At 41.3% G+C, this 18,175-nt stretch overlaps 1 protein-coding gene across 1 annotated transcript in view; it reads left to right on the top strand.

Annotated features, from left to right (window-relative positions):
• FRMD3 (FERM domain containing 3) overlaps nt 1-18,175 on the top strand; it is a 147,747-nt gene that overhangs the window by 102,687 nt on the left and 26,885 nt on the right. The window contains exons 5-7 of the mRNA XM_084278938.1: nt 3,075-3,172; nt 4,331-4,454; nt 18,082-18,169. Of these exons, the coding sequence (XP_084135064.1) occupies nt 3,075-3,172; nt 4,331-4,454; nt 18,082-18,169 (310 nt within the window). The remainder of the gene's footprint in view (nt 1-3,074; nt 3,173-4,330; nt 4,455-18,081; nt 18,170-18,175) is intronic.

Below are 18,175 nucleotides of genomic sequence, written 5' to 3'. Positions count from 1 at the left end.
GCTCTGAGGCATAAATGTTCTTTCCGCTAAAATTATACCTTATGTGCTGTTTCAGTTGTGCATCTTCTGCTAACTCTACTTATTTTCTCTCAATATACTGCTCAGTAAAAGCTGAATATGTACTTGTGTCGTGGTTTCACCCCGGCTGAGAGCTGAGATCCACGCAACAATTTCTGAATTGTTACAGAAAGAAAATATTTCCTGATGTTAGGGAGACAGAAAAATGAAAAATATGTTATACTGAGGTTATGAGTAAAAAAATAGAAGTATTTAAATTACAATTTGTAAGTATTTTTTAAAAATTATGAACAACTTGCAGAGCTGGTGATTTAGCTGGAGGGAATGGATAACTACATTTTTATTAGCAACATGTAACTGACAAAAGCACATATATTGACAATTTAGATGGAAAGAGAATATATTTTTTTTAATGTAACAAAGCTAACTTTTGGGGAGTAATTTTTTGACGAATTCTGTTAGTTTCTCATTGCAAAGAGGCTTAAGCAAGAAACTAGCTTAAATCCTGTATTTATTCCTCTGATTTCTTTCTGGGGAAAACAAAATCATGCATTTCTTGTATAAGATTAGATCAGATAACAGAAACTACTATGGATGTAGAAATTTAATAATAACATTGAGGATCTTTGATCCTGCTCAGCAACAAGCTATTTGGTCAGAATTGCCCCAAGTATATGAACTTCCACCCAAACTCCCATTTTCATCTATACAGGACTTTAGTGGAATGTGTAGAAGTGACTCTTTGCCCTGGTTCTGAGGGGGTTCTGTTGATGCTGCTGTTGTCTTTGATCCTAACTGACGTTGTGTAGTATCTCAGTGATCCTTTACAAATTATGGCATTATCCTGTCCCCCTATATTAAAAAAAAAAAAAGATTTCCAATTCTACCGAATTCAGGTATGTGTGGTTTCATGTTTGTTTTTATAAAATAACCACATACTGGGGGAAAGGGGACTCCCTGCCATTTTACTTCAGGAATTGAACTTGTGGTTTATTACACAGCATTTGAGAGAGAGATAGGCTGCCTGATTCTTGCATAGGTGCTTTGAGTAAGTCTTTGGAGGTTTTCCATTCTCCCTGGGCTCTGAAGAGGTTGTAGGAGCGGGTCAAGGTTTTGGGCAGCGTTGGTGCTTAATCCTGTACATGGGAAAAAATTTCCCACAAAACTATTTTTTATTCATTTAAATACCAAAAATATTCATAGAAAAGTAACTGTTTGTAGTATTTACTTCCATCCATACTGCTGGAGTGTCAAACCTGGCATGGTACTGAGACTTCAGATTCTTAGCCTCTGCGAGCACAGGTCAGGAGCAGTGGGTCAATATGCTTTTTCAGAAGGCTGTTTACTTTTGTACCTCATTGTAATAATTTTCAAACTCAGATACCACCAATATGCAGTGTTGCTGGATGTTTGTTGACTTACAGCTCAGCTAACCAGCCATGCTGTGAAATCTTGCGATGCCCTTTCACGGGTGGCTTTGATTTTTTTTGGGCACTTCTTAAAAGGTGAACTCAGTTTGGCCTCTAGCTAGTGGTCACTCTAGAGAGCAACAACCCAATTTTTCACCCTGGTAAGGCTTACCAAATGTTTTAGGAAGCTCATTTGCCCAAGGTACTTGTGGTATCTGCACCAATATACTGATCATGTTCCAGTAGGCTGTCATTGCAGATTGAGAATTTTTACTGCATCTCACCAAGGCCTTCAGTTCACCCTGATGCAGATCTCCTCTGGGAACTAACTACCTGTACTGTAGCAGTACCCAATTATGAAAATGAATTTGGGAGCTGTTACTGGACTCTGATTACAGGAGGAAAAAGGGGTGGCATAATAAAAATAAAAATAAATTTTAAAAAGCCCCGGAAGTGCAAGGTTCCTGTAGAAACGTGTAATACTGTAATGTAGTGAAGGATGTGTTCACAATGAGAACAGATTGCTTTTCTCAGTGGTAACTGTCTCATATTCACGTAGCATTTAGTGACAATCCAAGGGAAGGAAGAAAATTTCCCTTGCTTTTCAGATAATGCTTTTGGTCTTGCTTGAATCTAGACCCTGCTGTAAGCCTTAGGTAAGGTACTTATTGCAGGAGCTCATGATACACACAAAACCAAGTGAAATATTTCTGACATCAGTATTATTCATAAAGGACTCTGTAGCTCAAGGTTGGAGAGGACTGGCAGCAGCACGAAGTGTCCTGAAGATCTGCAGAAGCCACTGAGTCTCATAGCACTGTTGAGATAGTTGACTTTATTTTAAATGGCCTAATTTTCTCAGCACGGATGGAGCTGCTGAATGGCGCAGCTGCGACCTGCCAGGTGGCTGGGGAAGGAGCTGTGGGTGAGTCACAGGGCGAGTTGGTCCACATCTGAGAGGGAGAAAGCAAAAGAGAAAGCAAGGGCCTTACAGCTCTGCTTCTCCTTTTGCCATTAGATGCTGCTCTGTGATAGGAGGTGGAGGGCAAGAAGAAGAGGCCTTTTGCTTTCTTTTGCCCGGCTCTTCTGGAGGAAGAATAGCTCTGAGAGGAATGGGAGAGGTTTTCACTTGGCTGGTTCTCTATGTCTGCCATTCCTTTGGTCCTCAGGTAGTTTCCTCTGCCTTAAATCTTCACCCTGGATTATTCACAGATTTAAAAAAAAAAAAAAAATAATCCTCCCCAGTGTGGTCAATGAGCTATTTTGTCTGCAGTGATAGAAACAGACTGATTTGCTTCTGTAAATCTGTATTTAATGAGAGAGGGTGTGCTCAAGCAAACATTGCTGTAATTTATTTTACATTACTAATGAGCATCGTAGCAGCTGCACATTTTAAATAAACTACTCTCCATGCTATCTCTCCATGGAGTTTTGTTACTTCTGCTGTCGTTATTTCTTTGTTACTGAGAAAAATCTCTTGTCTTAACATCTAGTTTTTTTCTGTGGTTATGCTTTGCCTCTTTTTCCTGCCATTTAAGGTAGCAAGAGAGACATCCAGAATAGCTGCACAACTGGTCTCACACTGATAAGTTAAATCTGTTACAAAGAGATGCCACATCATTTCCTAAATTTTAAATTATATTTCAGATACCTCTTATATCTGCAAATAAAAAGGGACATGTTCCATGGCCGTTTGCTGTGTTCTTTTTCTGATGCTGCCTACCTGGGTGCCTGTATTGTCCAAGGTAAGTACAAACAGCAGGCTTTTTTAAAAATACTTAACTCATAGGTACATTAGAATAAAGAGAAACTTGAAACTGTTGTGGGAATATAGCCAGCAATAATTTTTATTTATATACATTTATACACATATTTAGTTTCCCTGTGTTGACATGCACTGTAAAGCGTTTCAAGTAATGCAGCCATTTAGCCAAATAAAACCAAACTGGAGCTTAAAAAGAAATTTAAAAGACATGGGCTGTCTTAGGATTTAAATGATCGCATAGCATCAGTATTAGATTCCTGTTATAAAGAAGGCAAAATTCTGTTCTGAATCCTGAGAATAGATGCAGCCTATTCCATTTGAACTAAGCAGGAACAAGTGCCATTCAGTGCTGCTTCTTGTGGAATCCCATGTCAAAAATAATAGATGTTATTCAAGGAGAAAGCTGGTTGTCTTCTCTCTTCTCTCTTTTCTCTTCTCTCCCCGTCATTTCCTTAGGGTCAAATTTAATTATATGTCTTGGATTGCACACAGAGGAGTAGTTAGCTGGATATCTGATTAGGAATGTCATACATGCAGAAGTCCTTCTGTTTTAACGTAAATGTAGCTCCTTGTGTGTTAAGGCAGCATATCCAAACCAAGGCTTAGAAAATTCAACCAGCAGTGCTGTGTTTAAGTGATGTATCTTTTAGAAGAGGAATCAAATACTATGGGCCACCTTAAATAAGGTTACAGCCTGTGTTTCTCTGCTAGAGCAAAATAAACCAGTTCCTATTAGTGAGAATAAATGCATGTAAAAGGAAGAGAATCTGGAATGCATTGATCTAGTTCTGCTTGATACCAGAATGACGGGTACTAGAAGGGGGAACATTGCCTATGTTTCTACCATAGAAAATAGTTTAGGATTGCTAATTATTGCTGCAGCTTAGGATTGCTAATTATTGCTGCAGTTAATAAACCATGAACTTCACTTGAAATCCATTGATTGAAGTGGTGCTTACAAGGATTCTGTTGTTTCAGTTAACTGTCAGTTCTTCAAAGTAGCTTTTTTTTTTTTGATCTGGATCCTTACTGGTCATGGAAGTATGTTGAACTTCACTGTATTCGCTGACTTTTTTCATTATTAACTAATGTTGCAATTGAATTTTTCTGTTCTGTTTTGTATTTCGGGTCTGTTTAGCTGAGCTTGGTGATTATGATCCTGATGAGCACCCAGATAATTACATCAGCGACTTCAAGATTTTTCCCAAGCAGACACAAAAGCTCGAGAAGAAAATAGCTGACATGCATAAAAATGAATTCAGGTAATATGCAGTGCTGTTTGGTAAAGTGACAGCTAAGAATTACTTCTATCTATTCCCAGATAGCGTGTGTTAACTTAGAGGGGCTTGTTCCCTGGAGTGTAATAGATCGTCTACCAATGTACTGTCTGATACACCGTATTGGAAAATGCAGTTCCAGCTTAGTGGGTTTTCTTTTCCTGTTAACCTTTGTTAATAGCTGATTCCTGCATGCCTGGTGGTGATTCAGTCTCTGTTGGCTTGAAACGAACGGTCTGGGTAGTGGGAGTGGCACGCATCATGAGTGCTGCTCTGGTTGATTAGTGGAATGGCAGCTCTCATTTGGGGATCACACCAGTGTCTTCTGCTGTGAAATTGCTGCATGTGGTGCTATTATACAGCTTTTTATAGGTACTGACCTGACTGAAACAGTAATCGAGTTTTGTGGTCTGTAGGTGGTTAACCCAGTGGTGAAATGCACGAAAACATATTTAGATAATTTCTCTGGAAGACCAAGGATGTGGGATTCAGAAGTATAAAAAAAGGCTAGTTTTCTGCCCAGAACTTTTCGGCAGCGTGACAAAGGGGGCCGGAGGAAGACAGGCTGACGGGCCTTTCGGTTTCAAAGTTGAACGTGTCCCTGAAGTGCGGTGTTGGAGGGGAGCAGGATCAGTGTGTTGTGCAACTGCACCCTCCTCAGGACTGTCCGCCAACGACACGCGCGGTCCTGACGGGCCGCTCGCGTAACGCCCGCAGCCCCGTGGGCTGAGAGTAGTCCCCCTTGAGAGGGGAGCAGGATGTGAGGAAAACCGAATGCAAGCAGAAAAAAAGTAGGAGGGCAGCTTTTATTCAAAGGTGACAGGGAAAGGGAAAGGGAAAGGGAAAGGGAAAGGGAAAGGGAAAGGGAAAGGGAAAGGGAAAGGGAAAGGGGAAAAGGAAGGGGAAGGGAGAAGGGGAAGGGGAAGGGAAAGGGGAAGGGAAAGGGAAAGCCCACTCTTCCTTAAAACACCTTTTTCGTTGTTGTTTTTGTTCCGTGACATATGTAGATGCTTTGCTTAGGTATGTGAATGCTATTTCTACAAAAAAAAAAAAAAAAAAAAAGAAATGAAACCCAACACCAACTTTATAGAGGAGTTAAAGATTAAAACATTTTTTCTTTCTAGAAACCTATCAACTAAGTTGTTCAACCAAAGAACGACATTCATGACACTGAGCTAACTAATACTAATGTGTCTTCTCATTCTTACTTCCCTGAAACCCATATAGTTCGTTTATATGTCTTTCACGATGTTTTAACTGGCACAGCTGCATTTTTTTTAATTATTATTTTTAGAGCAGTCCAGGCTACACTTTACACAGACTCATAGAAGCAGCCTTTTAAAAAAAGACAACAGAATTTATCTTGCTTTCAGTATTGTTCCATCCAGTGGCTGCAGATTTCCAAAGGGTTAAATCAATCTATAAACCCTAAGATTTTCAATTGTGTTTTGGTTTAATTGATGAAAGGATTTTGATCAATTCAGTCTTTTAAGAAGAGCTAGTCCTCTATTTAAAGTCTGGAGAAGAGAACTGGGTGGCTAACCAAAGCTGGTAGTTCTTGTATGTCATAGTCCTGGAGAGATTTATTTTTTATATGGGATTTTTTCTGCTATTGTGTGTTTCTGTCCATGCATCATGAATTTGATCTTCTAGTTCCTCTATTATGAATAACCAGGCACATTTTAAGGTCATTTTAAAAATGTCATTTCCTGTTAATGTAATGTTCCTGATCTTGTGACAGTAAAGGTTATGATCCTTTGCAGAGATCATTCTGGGATTCTCTGTCATCGATTTCTTCCATCAATGGCTGCTCATCATGTGAGGATGTCCTTTGAATTTCTCCAGTAGTATCAGAGATGGAAATTGTTGATTATTGCCTTTTGGAAATCAGTTGTCATCAGCCTTACTTTTTTAGCCTGTGGATCTGCCGATTCATGCAAAGAATTCCAGGAGGTGTTTGAGACATAACTATAATTTAAAACAGAACTCACCTTATATATCCCCACTCACATATATATATATATATATATTCCTTAGTTCTCTTTCTATTCTAGATTTTACTGATTGTTGTGTTAGGAATTTTAGGCTCCTTGTTATATAGCTCTTCGCAGCCCTCAGGAACGTTTTTCTTTCTTTTCTATTTTCTTTCACTTCTGTCAGCATCTGCTGTGCTTTACCTGTTTGGTTACAAAGACAGTTTCAGAACTGTCTGGATAGCTACTGTCTGGCAATTTTCCGTCTTCCTAAAATTGATCATTCTGTTATATTTTTTTACACCAGATATTCACTCCTCATGTAGAAGTTTTACCTTTTTCTGGATGTTTAATTCCATGGATCTCTATTCTGGGAGTACAAATTAATAAAACATATCTGTCATATAATGAGCTATATATAGAGAGGTAGAGTGCTGGATGACCAGATTTCTATATCTAACTGGGGAAAAAAAAAAAGACTATTAGAGAAGATACCGAGCTTACAGGCTTCTGTCTGGTATTGATCAGCCCATCTATTTCACCCCATTTAGCAAGTTGAATTTTGTGAAGAGATTTAATATTTTTATTGTTCAATGGGTGTTTTTTAAAATGCTGCAAAAGGTTCCCCTAGCCTGTTTTTTTTTTAACGAGATACTTGAGTGACAGGTTAGCTGAGAGCTAACGGGAGGAGAGCAGAAGAGACTAAAAGCCATTTTAAGCCATTCTGTTACCTTCAGAAGCATTACTTCTAAGTTTCAGTGCTGCAAGTGAGTCTGGTACTTGGTTTTCTTCACACATGTAAATAAATAAAGATCTTGGCATCTCTCTCCTGCAGCAGGCTCCCATATAACCAAAGCCCCGTGCCTTGGAAGGGGACAGTTCTTCACTGTATCCCAATCTCAGTATCTGAGGCCTGTTCACTAGGCACAGCTCTTCCCCTGTCCTACAGCGTGATGGGAAAATTTGCATTCTGAAAGGTGCGTGAAGACAGTGAAGAGAATGGTCGGGAGGCAACGATAGGATACTGTGACTTAGTGACTCAACTTGTGTTATTTAGAAGCCTTGCTGTTATTAATTAAAATGGATACATGGCATGGTGCCCCTACCCTTAGTGGCTGTGAGATTTTAGCAAAATGTGACCTTTTGTGTGGCTTTGCACTGTACCTAATTGTAAAAATATAACTGTGGCGGACAGAAATCCATGTCAGCTTTATTGAACTGTGATTAATTGCCTTGTGAATGTTAATTAATTTTTCTTCCTTCATTGAGAAGGGAGCGGTATAGGAATAGTTTTGTTGGACCTTAGCAGTGCTAGGCAGAAACCTGCCTTGATTTCATCACATTAGATATTCTCATTTTCTTGTCATTCCAAGTGAACAGTCTTTAGAAACACTGTTGGGAGGTGGAGAGTTACTGAAATCTTAGAATATGTGAGGACGTAGTAGAAACTGATGAGACTTGGAGGCTTTTACAGAATTGATTCAAATGCTTTGATTGTGACTAAGGGTGCAACAGAGCATAGCTGCTCAAGTAATGCTACCTGCATTTCTGTTTTCCTGTCATTCTTAAGAGATTGAAAAAGATTTGGGCCATAAAAATCTAGGTATTCTGTGAGTGTATGTCGGTGTATCTTCTTCAAATGAAGTGAATGCTAAGGTCCCTCCCCAGGCTGTTCATTTGCAAGTCCCTTATGTCTTTTAGTTAGATGCATGCGTATGTCTGTCAAGTTGCACCACTAAATCGCATCAGTGAAATGATCCAAGTTAAAAATCATTTACTTTCTTTTACTTGACCTCCATGCAGGTAGGCATGGAACCACATGCTAAGTTCTCACCTATTTTGGCAGTATTAAAGGTATTTAATGCACTGCACTGCGCTCACTCTATAAAGCCATATTTTATTTCTGGTCACCAGAAACCCTCATCTTAAGAAAGAATTACTGAAGGCTTCTGTATAGATTTCAGAAAAAACAGAACAAAACTTAACCCATCAAATAAATTTAAGTAGAGTCATGAAATCTAGGTAGAGGAGAGGAAAGCTGAGTGAAGGTTAATTCTTCAACCATAACAGCAGGAATTACTAGGATTATTAGGGTTTTATGTGAAAGATCAGTCAAGTGGTAAGAATAATATCTTTGGGATTTTTTTTTAGTGTTTGTTTGTGTGTGTGTGGGGTGGTGGTGGTGGTATTTAACACATTAGGAGTTTGCTTCTTTCAGGTGTTTCCAAAACACTTGTGCTTTTTCCATGGCAGAATCAGTACTGGTTTTTTGTTTGGGGAACCTGCATTAGTAGCTGGCCCAGTTTTGTTTCTAGCTGTTGCTGTTGGATTTTGCGGGCCCCTTGTATGAAATAATGGACTTTGTACATACACTTACACCTATGTCAGTACTAGTTCCAAACCGTCTGTTGTGTTGTTACAACTGCTTCAGATGACCAATTAATATATCAGATGCTTTTAGTGCAGTCACATTCCTTTCTTCCTTTTCCAATACAAAGATTTCTTGTTATTTGTTTGTCAAATTGTACATCCTTTGACAGAACATTTGGTACACTGATGAAATTCTCTGGCTTTTGAAATATCATAGAAACATAGAATCATAAAATCATTAAGATTGGAAAAGACCTCCAAAATCATCCTGTCCAACCATCCCCCTATCACCTGTATTACTTACTAAACCATGTCCCTAAGTACCTCATCTAGCCTTTCTTTGAACACCCTGAGGAATGGTGACTCCACCACCTCCCTGGGCAACTCGTTCCAATGCCTAACCACACTTCTGAGAAGAAATTTTTCTTAATCTCTGTCCTGGTTTTGGTCAGGATGGAGTTAATTTCATTTGTAACAGCAGATGAATGCTGTGTTTGAGAGTAAAATGGGAGTACTGCTGATAACACCCTGATGTTTCTAGTTGCTGTCAGACAGTCAAGGACTTTCTCAGCTCTTCATGAGAAAGGAGGGGCAAAGCCAGGACAGGTGACCGAACTGACCAAAGAGAGTATTCCACGCCAGTTACGTCCTGCCCAGGATATCGGGGGCTGACGGGAGGAAGGCCGAGGGCGGCTCCGGGACGCGCGGTTCTTGGGGGACGGTCGGGTTCTGGGACGGCTCTGGGTGGCACGGCCTGAGTTGTGTGGTTTGGTGAGAAACTGCATTCTGTATCAACAGCTTCATAGATTTCTGCTTTGAAGTCCTGTTAGCATTGTTACATTGTATCTTTCTGTTATCTTAGTAAACTATCCTTATCCCAACCCACGGGCCTCTTAATTTCTTGATTTTGGGGTTATTTGCCCCTTCCTCTTCCTTTTTTCCCTTCCCTTACTTCTCACCCCCCTTCCCTCTTCCCTTTAACCTGCTCTTTTCCTTAAAGGAGCAGGCAGCTGCGTGGATCTTGGCCCTCAGCCGGGTGAAACCACGACAATCTCTAACCTGAACCTCCCCTGGTGCAACTTGCAGCCATTCCCTCTCACCCTATCGCCACTTATCTGCGAGAAGAGGCTGACCCCCAGCTCACCACAACCTCCTTTCAGGTAGTTGTGGAGAGCAATAAGGTCTCCCCTGAGCCTTCTCCAGGCTGACCAGTCCCAGTTCCCTTAGCTGCTCCTCTTAAGACTTGTGTACCACTCTTCACCATCTTTGTTGCTGTTCTCTGGACATGCTCCAGGGCCTCAATGTCTTTCTTGTAGTGAAGAGCCCAAAACTGAACACAGTATTCAAAGTTCTGCCTCACCAGAGCTGAGTACAGGGCAGTGATCACCTCCCTCATCCTGCTGGCTACACTATTAGCCTGAGCTCTCTGAGGCCAGACACCCGAAAATAGAGGAATTTCCAAAGGAAAGATTCACATAAATCCCTCTCAAGGGAATTTGTATTTGTAGGTAGAATAGCTTTCCCTCCCTCCCCCTCTTTTTCCCCCCTCCCTCCTTTCCCCCCTCCCTCCTTTTCCCCTTCCCTCTTTCCCTCCCTCCCTCTTTCCCTCCCTCTTTCCCTCCTTCCGTCCCTCCTTCCCTCCCTCCCTCCCTCCCTCCCTCCCTCCCTCCCTCCCTCCCTCCCTCCCTCCCTCCCTCCCTCCCTCCCTCCCTCCCTCCCTCCCTTCCTTCCATTTCTATATCCCACTTGAAAAGTGATGGTCAATTTTTACTTATTTCTGATATAAAATATTATGATGTACTTTATATGAAAGTGTTCTGTGAACAGCTATTAATTTGTCTAAAACCCCTACTCTGACATTAATTTTGCCCTGTAGATTATGGAGTTCCGTGACCTGTTCAAATGCCTATTTCAAGGCATACATTTTCTCAGAGAGACCAATTCAGGTTATTTGTTGCTGACCAGGATGGCCCCTGTGGATACAGGGTCAGGAAAGTTGAGTGCTACTGTTGTCTCCATTGTGTGTATCAAACACTCCAGCTTTTACAGAAGCCATATCTGTGAGAACATCTTTCTGGAGAAGGGAAAACTTTACTGTGAGGGCATGAAGTCACTGCCGTGTTCTGCTATTACCTATCTCAAACGCAATTTAAACTTTCAAGCTAAAGGGTGGAAAACCAGGGTAGCAAATTAATTCTTTTCTTTGATCCAAGCTAAACGATAAGTGTTGTTTAAATTGTATTTGAAAGGCATATAACATTTTTATCCTCATCATCTACACTCTCAGAAGGGATTTAAGCATTTTTAACTTTCCTCCCCTGGTCTAACTCTCACTTTTCTTCCCTTCACCGTACCATCGGTTAGCGTGGGAGCTCAGACTCTGGTGCCAGCAGTACAGGATTTCTCTGTCTCTGCTGATCTGGATCTCCAGCTCTTGTGCAGGCATGGGGCTGTCTGTGGAGCCACTGGCAAGCCTAACTACAAATGTTACTATCAGAGTATATTCTGGGAGGCTGTCCTAGAAAACTTGGCAAGGGTTACTAGAAAATGCTTCTCTTTGTGGGTGTTAATATCATTTGATCCAAGATTAAAGCAACTTCTTGCATGCTGTTGAATACATTAAAAAGCGATAAAACCAAATTCGTGTTTAGCAAGTCCAGAATAAGGTGGAACTTGTATTTAATTTAAGAGCTTCTTGCAATTAAAACTACATATTATCTGCTTTTGTGCATTTAATGCTGGCAGCACTCTCGTCTAGGCTCTATATTTAGCTTTTTGGACTACTCTAATCACATCAGTATCTAACAGCCTTGTATACATGAAAGGAATCCAAATGGAAGAACATATGGTGTGGTCCTAAACTTGCGGGTCACGTTACAGGAGACAGAAGCCGCTTTGCTGGGGACTGAGCATCTGTTGAAGTTCACATGTCAAGGAGGAGGGAGTTTGGAAAAGAGCAGGACTTGGGCTACCGTGGGAATAGCTGACTTCCAGGCTGAAGGAGCAGAAGTCTTTGTAGTTCACAGGTACACAAGGACTTTCAAGAGCTGAGGAGGAGGAAGAGGATGTGTAGTGGGAGTTCATAGGCAGATAGTGGTGACAGCTGCTCAGGGTCTTACCTACATCACAGCCCTGGGCTAGACTGAATGTCCTCTTCATTTTCTTCATTTCAACCTTGATAGCTCATGCCTGCTCATTTGTGGTTTCCAAGTGTAGGTGTTTAAGTTTATCCATCAGGCTGTATGCTAGTACCTGTCACTGCAACTTCATCTAATTCTCTCTAATTTAGGAATCTGGTATTGAAATGACATTGTGTTTGTTGTAATAGGTAATTAATTTGTTTTCTCCATTCTGCTGTATTTTCCTGGTGTATTCTTTCACTCCATAATTCTTATCTGTTGTAATTTGACTGAACTGGAGAGACAGCTTGAATGTTTATTTATGAGAAGTTTTAAATAGCAAGTTCTCCTGGTCACCTAGTCCTTTTCCTGAAGAATGATGTCTGTGGTGCTTCTTTTGATTTCTTTCTTACAGAAATGTTTTTAAAACAATTTAAAATTTAGAAAACCTACTGTCATTTCTGAAAGTACTTAAGAGGAAAGGGCAAAAGTGAGATGCTGTTTTGTTGGTGTTTGCATGGCACAGAGAAGATTTCCATAAGCTTTACAGTGAGGAATTCTATCTATCAGAGAGAAAAAACACTTTCGCAGTATGAAGTGAAAAGTGATAATTGAGTGTTCTGCAGTTTTCTAAGTTTTCTGTGTTCCAGCAACATTTCAGCAATTCAACTAGTTGCCAGGTCATAAGATTTCATATGCAGACCCATTTAAAGGCTTTTCTCTCCTGGATGTCTGGTTCCTGGGAGTTCTCAGGTGAGCAGTGCTGTTGCCTGGACCATGTACAAAGCTTGGCCTTCCTATTCTGACAGACTGAGCCAAGGGCAGTGTCAATTTCATTTACAAGTGTCTTCATTTATGGCTTTTCTTTGATATTATCACCACTGTCGTTCTGTTGTCTCCAGTACATCTGAAACACTGATAGTTGTAGATATGTGTTTCAGTACCACGTGGTCCTCCTTAGTCACCTTCATCGTAACTAACAATACTAGCAGATTGTATTAAAAAACATCTTCTCAGTCCCAAACACCTGTAAATGGGCTTGGATGGGCATAACTTCAGAGAGTGAAACACAGGCTAGACAGCTGGGCAGAAAGGGTTGTGGTAAAGAGAGTTAAATCCAGCTGGCACCTGGTCCCCAGTGGTGTTCCCCAGGGCTCAGTACTGAGCTGGTTCTGTTTAATGTCTTTATCAATGACATGGATGAGAGAGTCGAGTGTGTCCTCAGTAAATTTGCAGATGATACCAAGATTGATGGGATTGTTGATCTGCCAGAGGGTAGACAGGCTGTACAGAGGGACCTGAACAGGCTGGTTTGATGCGCCACGGCCAATTGCATGAGGCACAACAAGGACAAGTGCTGTGTCCTGCACTTGGGTTGCAGTAACCCCATGCAAAGCTACAGGCTTGGAGAGAGTGACTTGAGAGCTGTCTGGAGGAGAGAGACCTAGGGATGTTGATCAACACCAGCTGAACATGAACCAACAGTGTGCCCAGGTGGCCAAGGCGGCCAATGGCATCCTGTACATCAAGTACAGTATTGCTATTGTATTTGCAGCAAGTAACTTTATACATAGAGATGAAGCAAAAGGATGGACATTAATTATGCCTTCAGTTATTAGTATGTCAATATTAGTGTCTCACACAATTTTTAGTAAGTCAGTAAGAGAATCAGACAAGATAGATGAAGTGACTTTACTAAGGCCATTCAGGAAGCAAGAAACAGAATTAGGGTTGAAAATGCTTTTTATTTGCTGTTTTTGTTACATAGAATAGTCTCTGCTAATAGGCTGTGCTGTCTCATCCTTGACTTTTAAAATGTCACTGTTTCAGTATGCAAAAGATATATACTCGAAAGGGAAGGTAAGAAGGGGAGAAAATTCTCTAGTGAATTGGTGTGGGCAGCCAGTAAAAGTAGATCACTGCTGTGGTACACCCTGGAAATATTCCCTGTTGAGCTGCCTGGCCTTTGAAGTGCTTTAGAGTTGGGGATCCTGTGGAGAATAAACAGAACTTGTACACTCTCTAGTGCAGGCTTTTTGTGAACTTAAAGGAAAAAACAGAGCATGTTGCAGACTTCTCAGTCTTTTATTAAAGTATTTGTTCCATTAAAATTTTATTAGGGACTTTAAGACTGATTGATTCCTAAGATTAATCATTAATTTGTAGCTAGTATGACTGTGGACATGAAATTCACAAGTCATCTGCATTTCTTTATTTGTATGGAAACAGAAACGTTTCAGTGTAGCCATTTGCTAGTCCTGTTCACAGCCTTTGGCGTGCTGCAGCTGGGTGCTACAGTGGCTGCAGCATATGGAAAGAGAAGATGTCTTCTGTTTAATGCTGACCAAATACTGAAGAATTTAGGAAGTCACATAAGGTCAAGAGGAGGGAATGCACTGAGACCTGACACGCTTGAGAGAACTGAATTACAAAGCTGTAAAGATATATTGTCTAAATATTCCATGTTTTTCCACTGTAAGAGGCACCAGTTGACACCAGGTGCCCACTAAAGCCTGTCTGTCACCCCGGCTTCTCAATTGGACATGGGAGAGAAAGTGTGATGAAAGGCTTGTGAGTTGAGATAAGGGCAGGGAGAGATCATTCAGCAGTTACTGTCATGGGCAAAGCAGAATCAACTGAAGAAAATTAATTTAATTCATAACCAATCAAATCAGAGTTGAGTAAAGAGAAATAAACCCAGATCTTAAAACTGGTCCCTCCACCCTTCCCTTCCTCCTGGGCTCAACTTTGCTCCCAGTTTTTTCTGCCTCCTCCCTGCCCCAGTGGCACAGGTGGAAAGAGAATGGGCATTGTGGTCATTTGTCTCTGCTGCTTCTTCCTTCTCAGGGAGAGGACTCCTTACACTCTTCCTGTGCTCCAGCATGGAGTTCTTCTCACAGAAGACAGTGCTCCATGAACTTCTCTAACATGGTTACTTCTCACGAGGGCATCAGTTCTTCATGCCCCAGCATGGCTTCCATGGGGTGCAGACCTTGAGGAACAGACTGCTTTGGCATTGGTCCTTGATGGGGTCACAAGGCCTGCCAGCAGACCTGCTCTGGCTTGGGCTTGTGTCTTCCATGAGCTTCCTGCAGCACAGGTTTCCCACAGGGTTGCAGCTTCCTTTGGGTGCATCTGCCTGCTCTTGCGTGCGGTCATCCATGGGCTGGAGATGGATCTCTGCTCCACTGTGGACCTTCATGGGTGGCAGGGGGACAGCCTGCTTCCCCATGGTCTTCTCCATGGGCTGCAGGGGAATCTCTGCTCTGATGCGTGGAGCACCACCTCCTCCTCCTTCTTCAATGACCTTGGTGTCTGCAGTTGTTCCTCTCATATCTTCTCACTTCTCTCTCTGGCTTCCAGAAACTGTCACTGTTTTATTTGTTCTTTCTTTCTTAACTATGTTATCCCAGAGGCGCTTCCACTGTCACTGATGGACTTGGCCTTGGCCAGTGTTGGGTCTGTCTTGGACTCTTCTGCTTTGTGGTGGTCTTTTAAAGCATTGCACATTAGCCATTTGATTAGCCTGGTATTTGGTAAGATCAAACTTGTCCATGTCTTATGTTTGTTTGGGTTTTTTTCCAAGTACCATAGCTTGATCCGCTACATATGCACAAAGACAGCATCATTTCAGAAGCTATAGATGAGGAGAACATGCTAATTCTTTTTTAATGTGTTTAATAGTAATTACAGTTTAATATTTTTTCCTCTTTTGGGAACGCCCAAACCTTTTGGTCCTCTCAGACCAGAAGACTGACTGCTTTCCTTTGCTTCAGGAAAGGGGGTGGATGGAAGATTCATTTTATGATCCTATTTTTCTGTAAGGCCCTATCTCCAATGAGCAATCAAACTATTTGTTTGGCTTTTCACTATGCAACATAAGTGTCTTCAGTAATTCAGGTGAAGTTAGTGAATTACTTCTGTCTTGTGAAGTTGGTTAGTACATGAAACAAACTGCCTTTTTAAGGCTCATATCGTAGAATCACAGAATCAGAGAATGGTCTGGGTTAGAAGGGACCCCAAGGATCATAGAGTTCCAACCCCCTATAAAGTACTGGAAATATGCTTTAACAATTGTCAAAAGAACCATCCCCCCTCTTTTCTCTCTTACCTAACCAAACCTCATTCCTACCATACCACATCACCATCAGGCTTAAAGGGGCTTGTGCCAAGGACCTAATGGCTATTCAACGAGCCACCCTGAAGACATCAGGAGAGCATTCAACCAGAAGATATCAGAAGCCATTCACACATCAGGAGAGCATTTCACTATCAGCAGAGGTATCGGGAGATATTCACACATCGGACATTCCGTCATCCTCCCTGAAGCGTTCCTACAAGCCAAGTAGGCTGCCAGCTTGTGGTTATGCCAAGGATGACTACAAAAAGGACCATTCAGCCGTGGAAAGGAACCAAGCAACATGAGGCAAGGGAAGCAACAGAGAAGGGACACATTGAGGGACAAACGAGGGAAGCAATGGAGAACGAACAACCCAGGAAGAATACTCTGCCATCGGATGGAATGCCGTAGCCTTGTGGTGGTAGATATAGCCCCCCCACCTCTCTCTCTTCCTCTTTTCCACTCTTTATCTCCCTCTCTCTATATCTCTTTTCCACCCCTCTCTCTTTCTTCCCCCCTTTCCCTCCATCTTTGTTGTGGGCCAAATAAAGCAACTTTAACCTTGACTCCGTTTCGACTCAATTCTGTTCCCTGAGAATTGTGAAGAACTCGTCGCAATAAAACACCCAATAATTGGACGTCACTCGGGGGTTAAGCCCAGCCACCCACAACCACCCAGAGGGCTCTGAGGTTTGGTTGGAACGCAAGGGGGTTTAACCTCTGCCAAATTAAGTCTTGTCTAGGTTGTGGATCGTGACACCCCTATGCCACAGGTAGGGCCTCCAACATCCAGGCCTGGATCTACACAAGGTTTCCCAGGGCTCCATTCAATCTCATTTATAGTCTTAAAACTGTGATTACATTTAAAAGTTGTGATTTATTAGTATTGGAAAGGAATTTGCAACAGGAAAGGGAAGAGTAACTGATGTCATCTGCTGGGATTTGTGGAAAGTATCTGACACAATCTTCTGCACAACAACCTTGACTCTAAATTGGAAGGACATGGATTTGGTGGATGGACCACTCAATGGATAAGGAATTGGCTGGATGGTCACACTCAAAGAGTTGCAGTTAACAGCTTGATGTCCAAATTGACATCAGTGATGAGTGGTGTGTCAGGTGCCATTAGTCACAGTGTGAGACTGGACCCCAGAATGCAGGGGTAAGACAAAGTATGACTATTGCTGTGTTCCTTGAAGATTTATCTATGGCTTATTTTTTTACATAATTTGCATGAGAAGTGTTTATTCAGCATGGCTTTCTAAAGTCCTAAGTGCTGCTCACTGTCACAAAACCATAATATCTATGAGAATCACATATTCTAGTCATGTGAATACATGACTAAAATAATACTTGGAACATTTTACTGACAACAGGTATTGTAAATTTGTGTTAGAGTTTACTGTGATGTCAGGAGTTAGTGAAAATTAAATAATAAAACTTCAAATTCTGCATACCATGTTTCAGGCTTTAATATATATTCATGGTTGATGATAGACACCCTAAAAATAGGGGCATATAATGGAAATGCTGACAGATTCTGAACTATCATGATGGTAACAGGGACTGCTATAATTAGGCACGCGTCTGAGTAGACAGTGTAATATGATTGCTGTGTTTATACCCTGCTCTGGAAGGAATGTTTGTTAATCTGCACAATCCTTTTAAATGAGTTGGGGCGCAAGAGTTTGTGGAAAAAAAGGCGCAGAGGTTTATTTCATGTTCAGGCTGACATACGTGTATATCAAAAGACAACAAATGCCTGCCCTGGTTAATGACGTAACGTGGTTATCTCAGCACTAAGAAAAAAACATCAGAATTTGTCTGAAAACACGGTACGAATCAGCAGGAGAAAATATGAAAAAAGTTTTCTATTTTTTTTATTCCAAACAGAACATAGTTGAAATAGTTTCTGTTTCATTAAGAACTTTTCTTTCCTCATTTTAAAGGCATTTAAACTCTCCAGTCAAAATGTCTTGTTCTCCTATTTTTGTTCTGCTGTCAGACTACTGTTTCCTTTGTAATTGCAGAGGTCAGAGCCCAGCTGTTGCTGAATTTAACTTGCTCTTGAAAGCATATTCTTTGGAAACTTATGGTGTTGATCCTCATCCATGCAAGGTAAAC

The sequence above is a fragment of the Gallinula chloropus genome (assembly GCF_964237585.1).
Source record: "Gallinula chloropus genome assembly, chromosome: Z".
NCBI lineage: Eukaryota > Metazoa > Chordata > Aves > Gruiformes > Rallidae > Gallinula > Gallinula chloropus.
The sequence above is the reverse complement of the archived record's forward strand: the minus strand, read 5'-3'. Positions and strand labels throughout refer to the sequence as shown.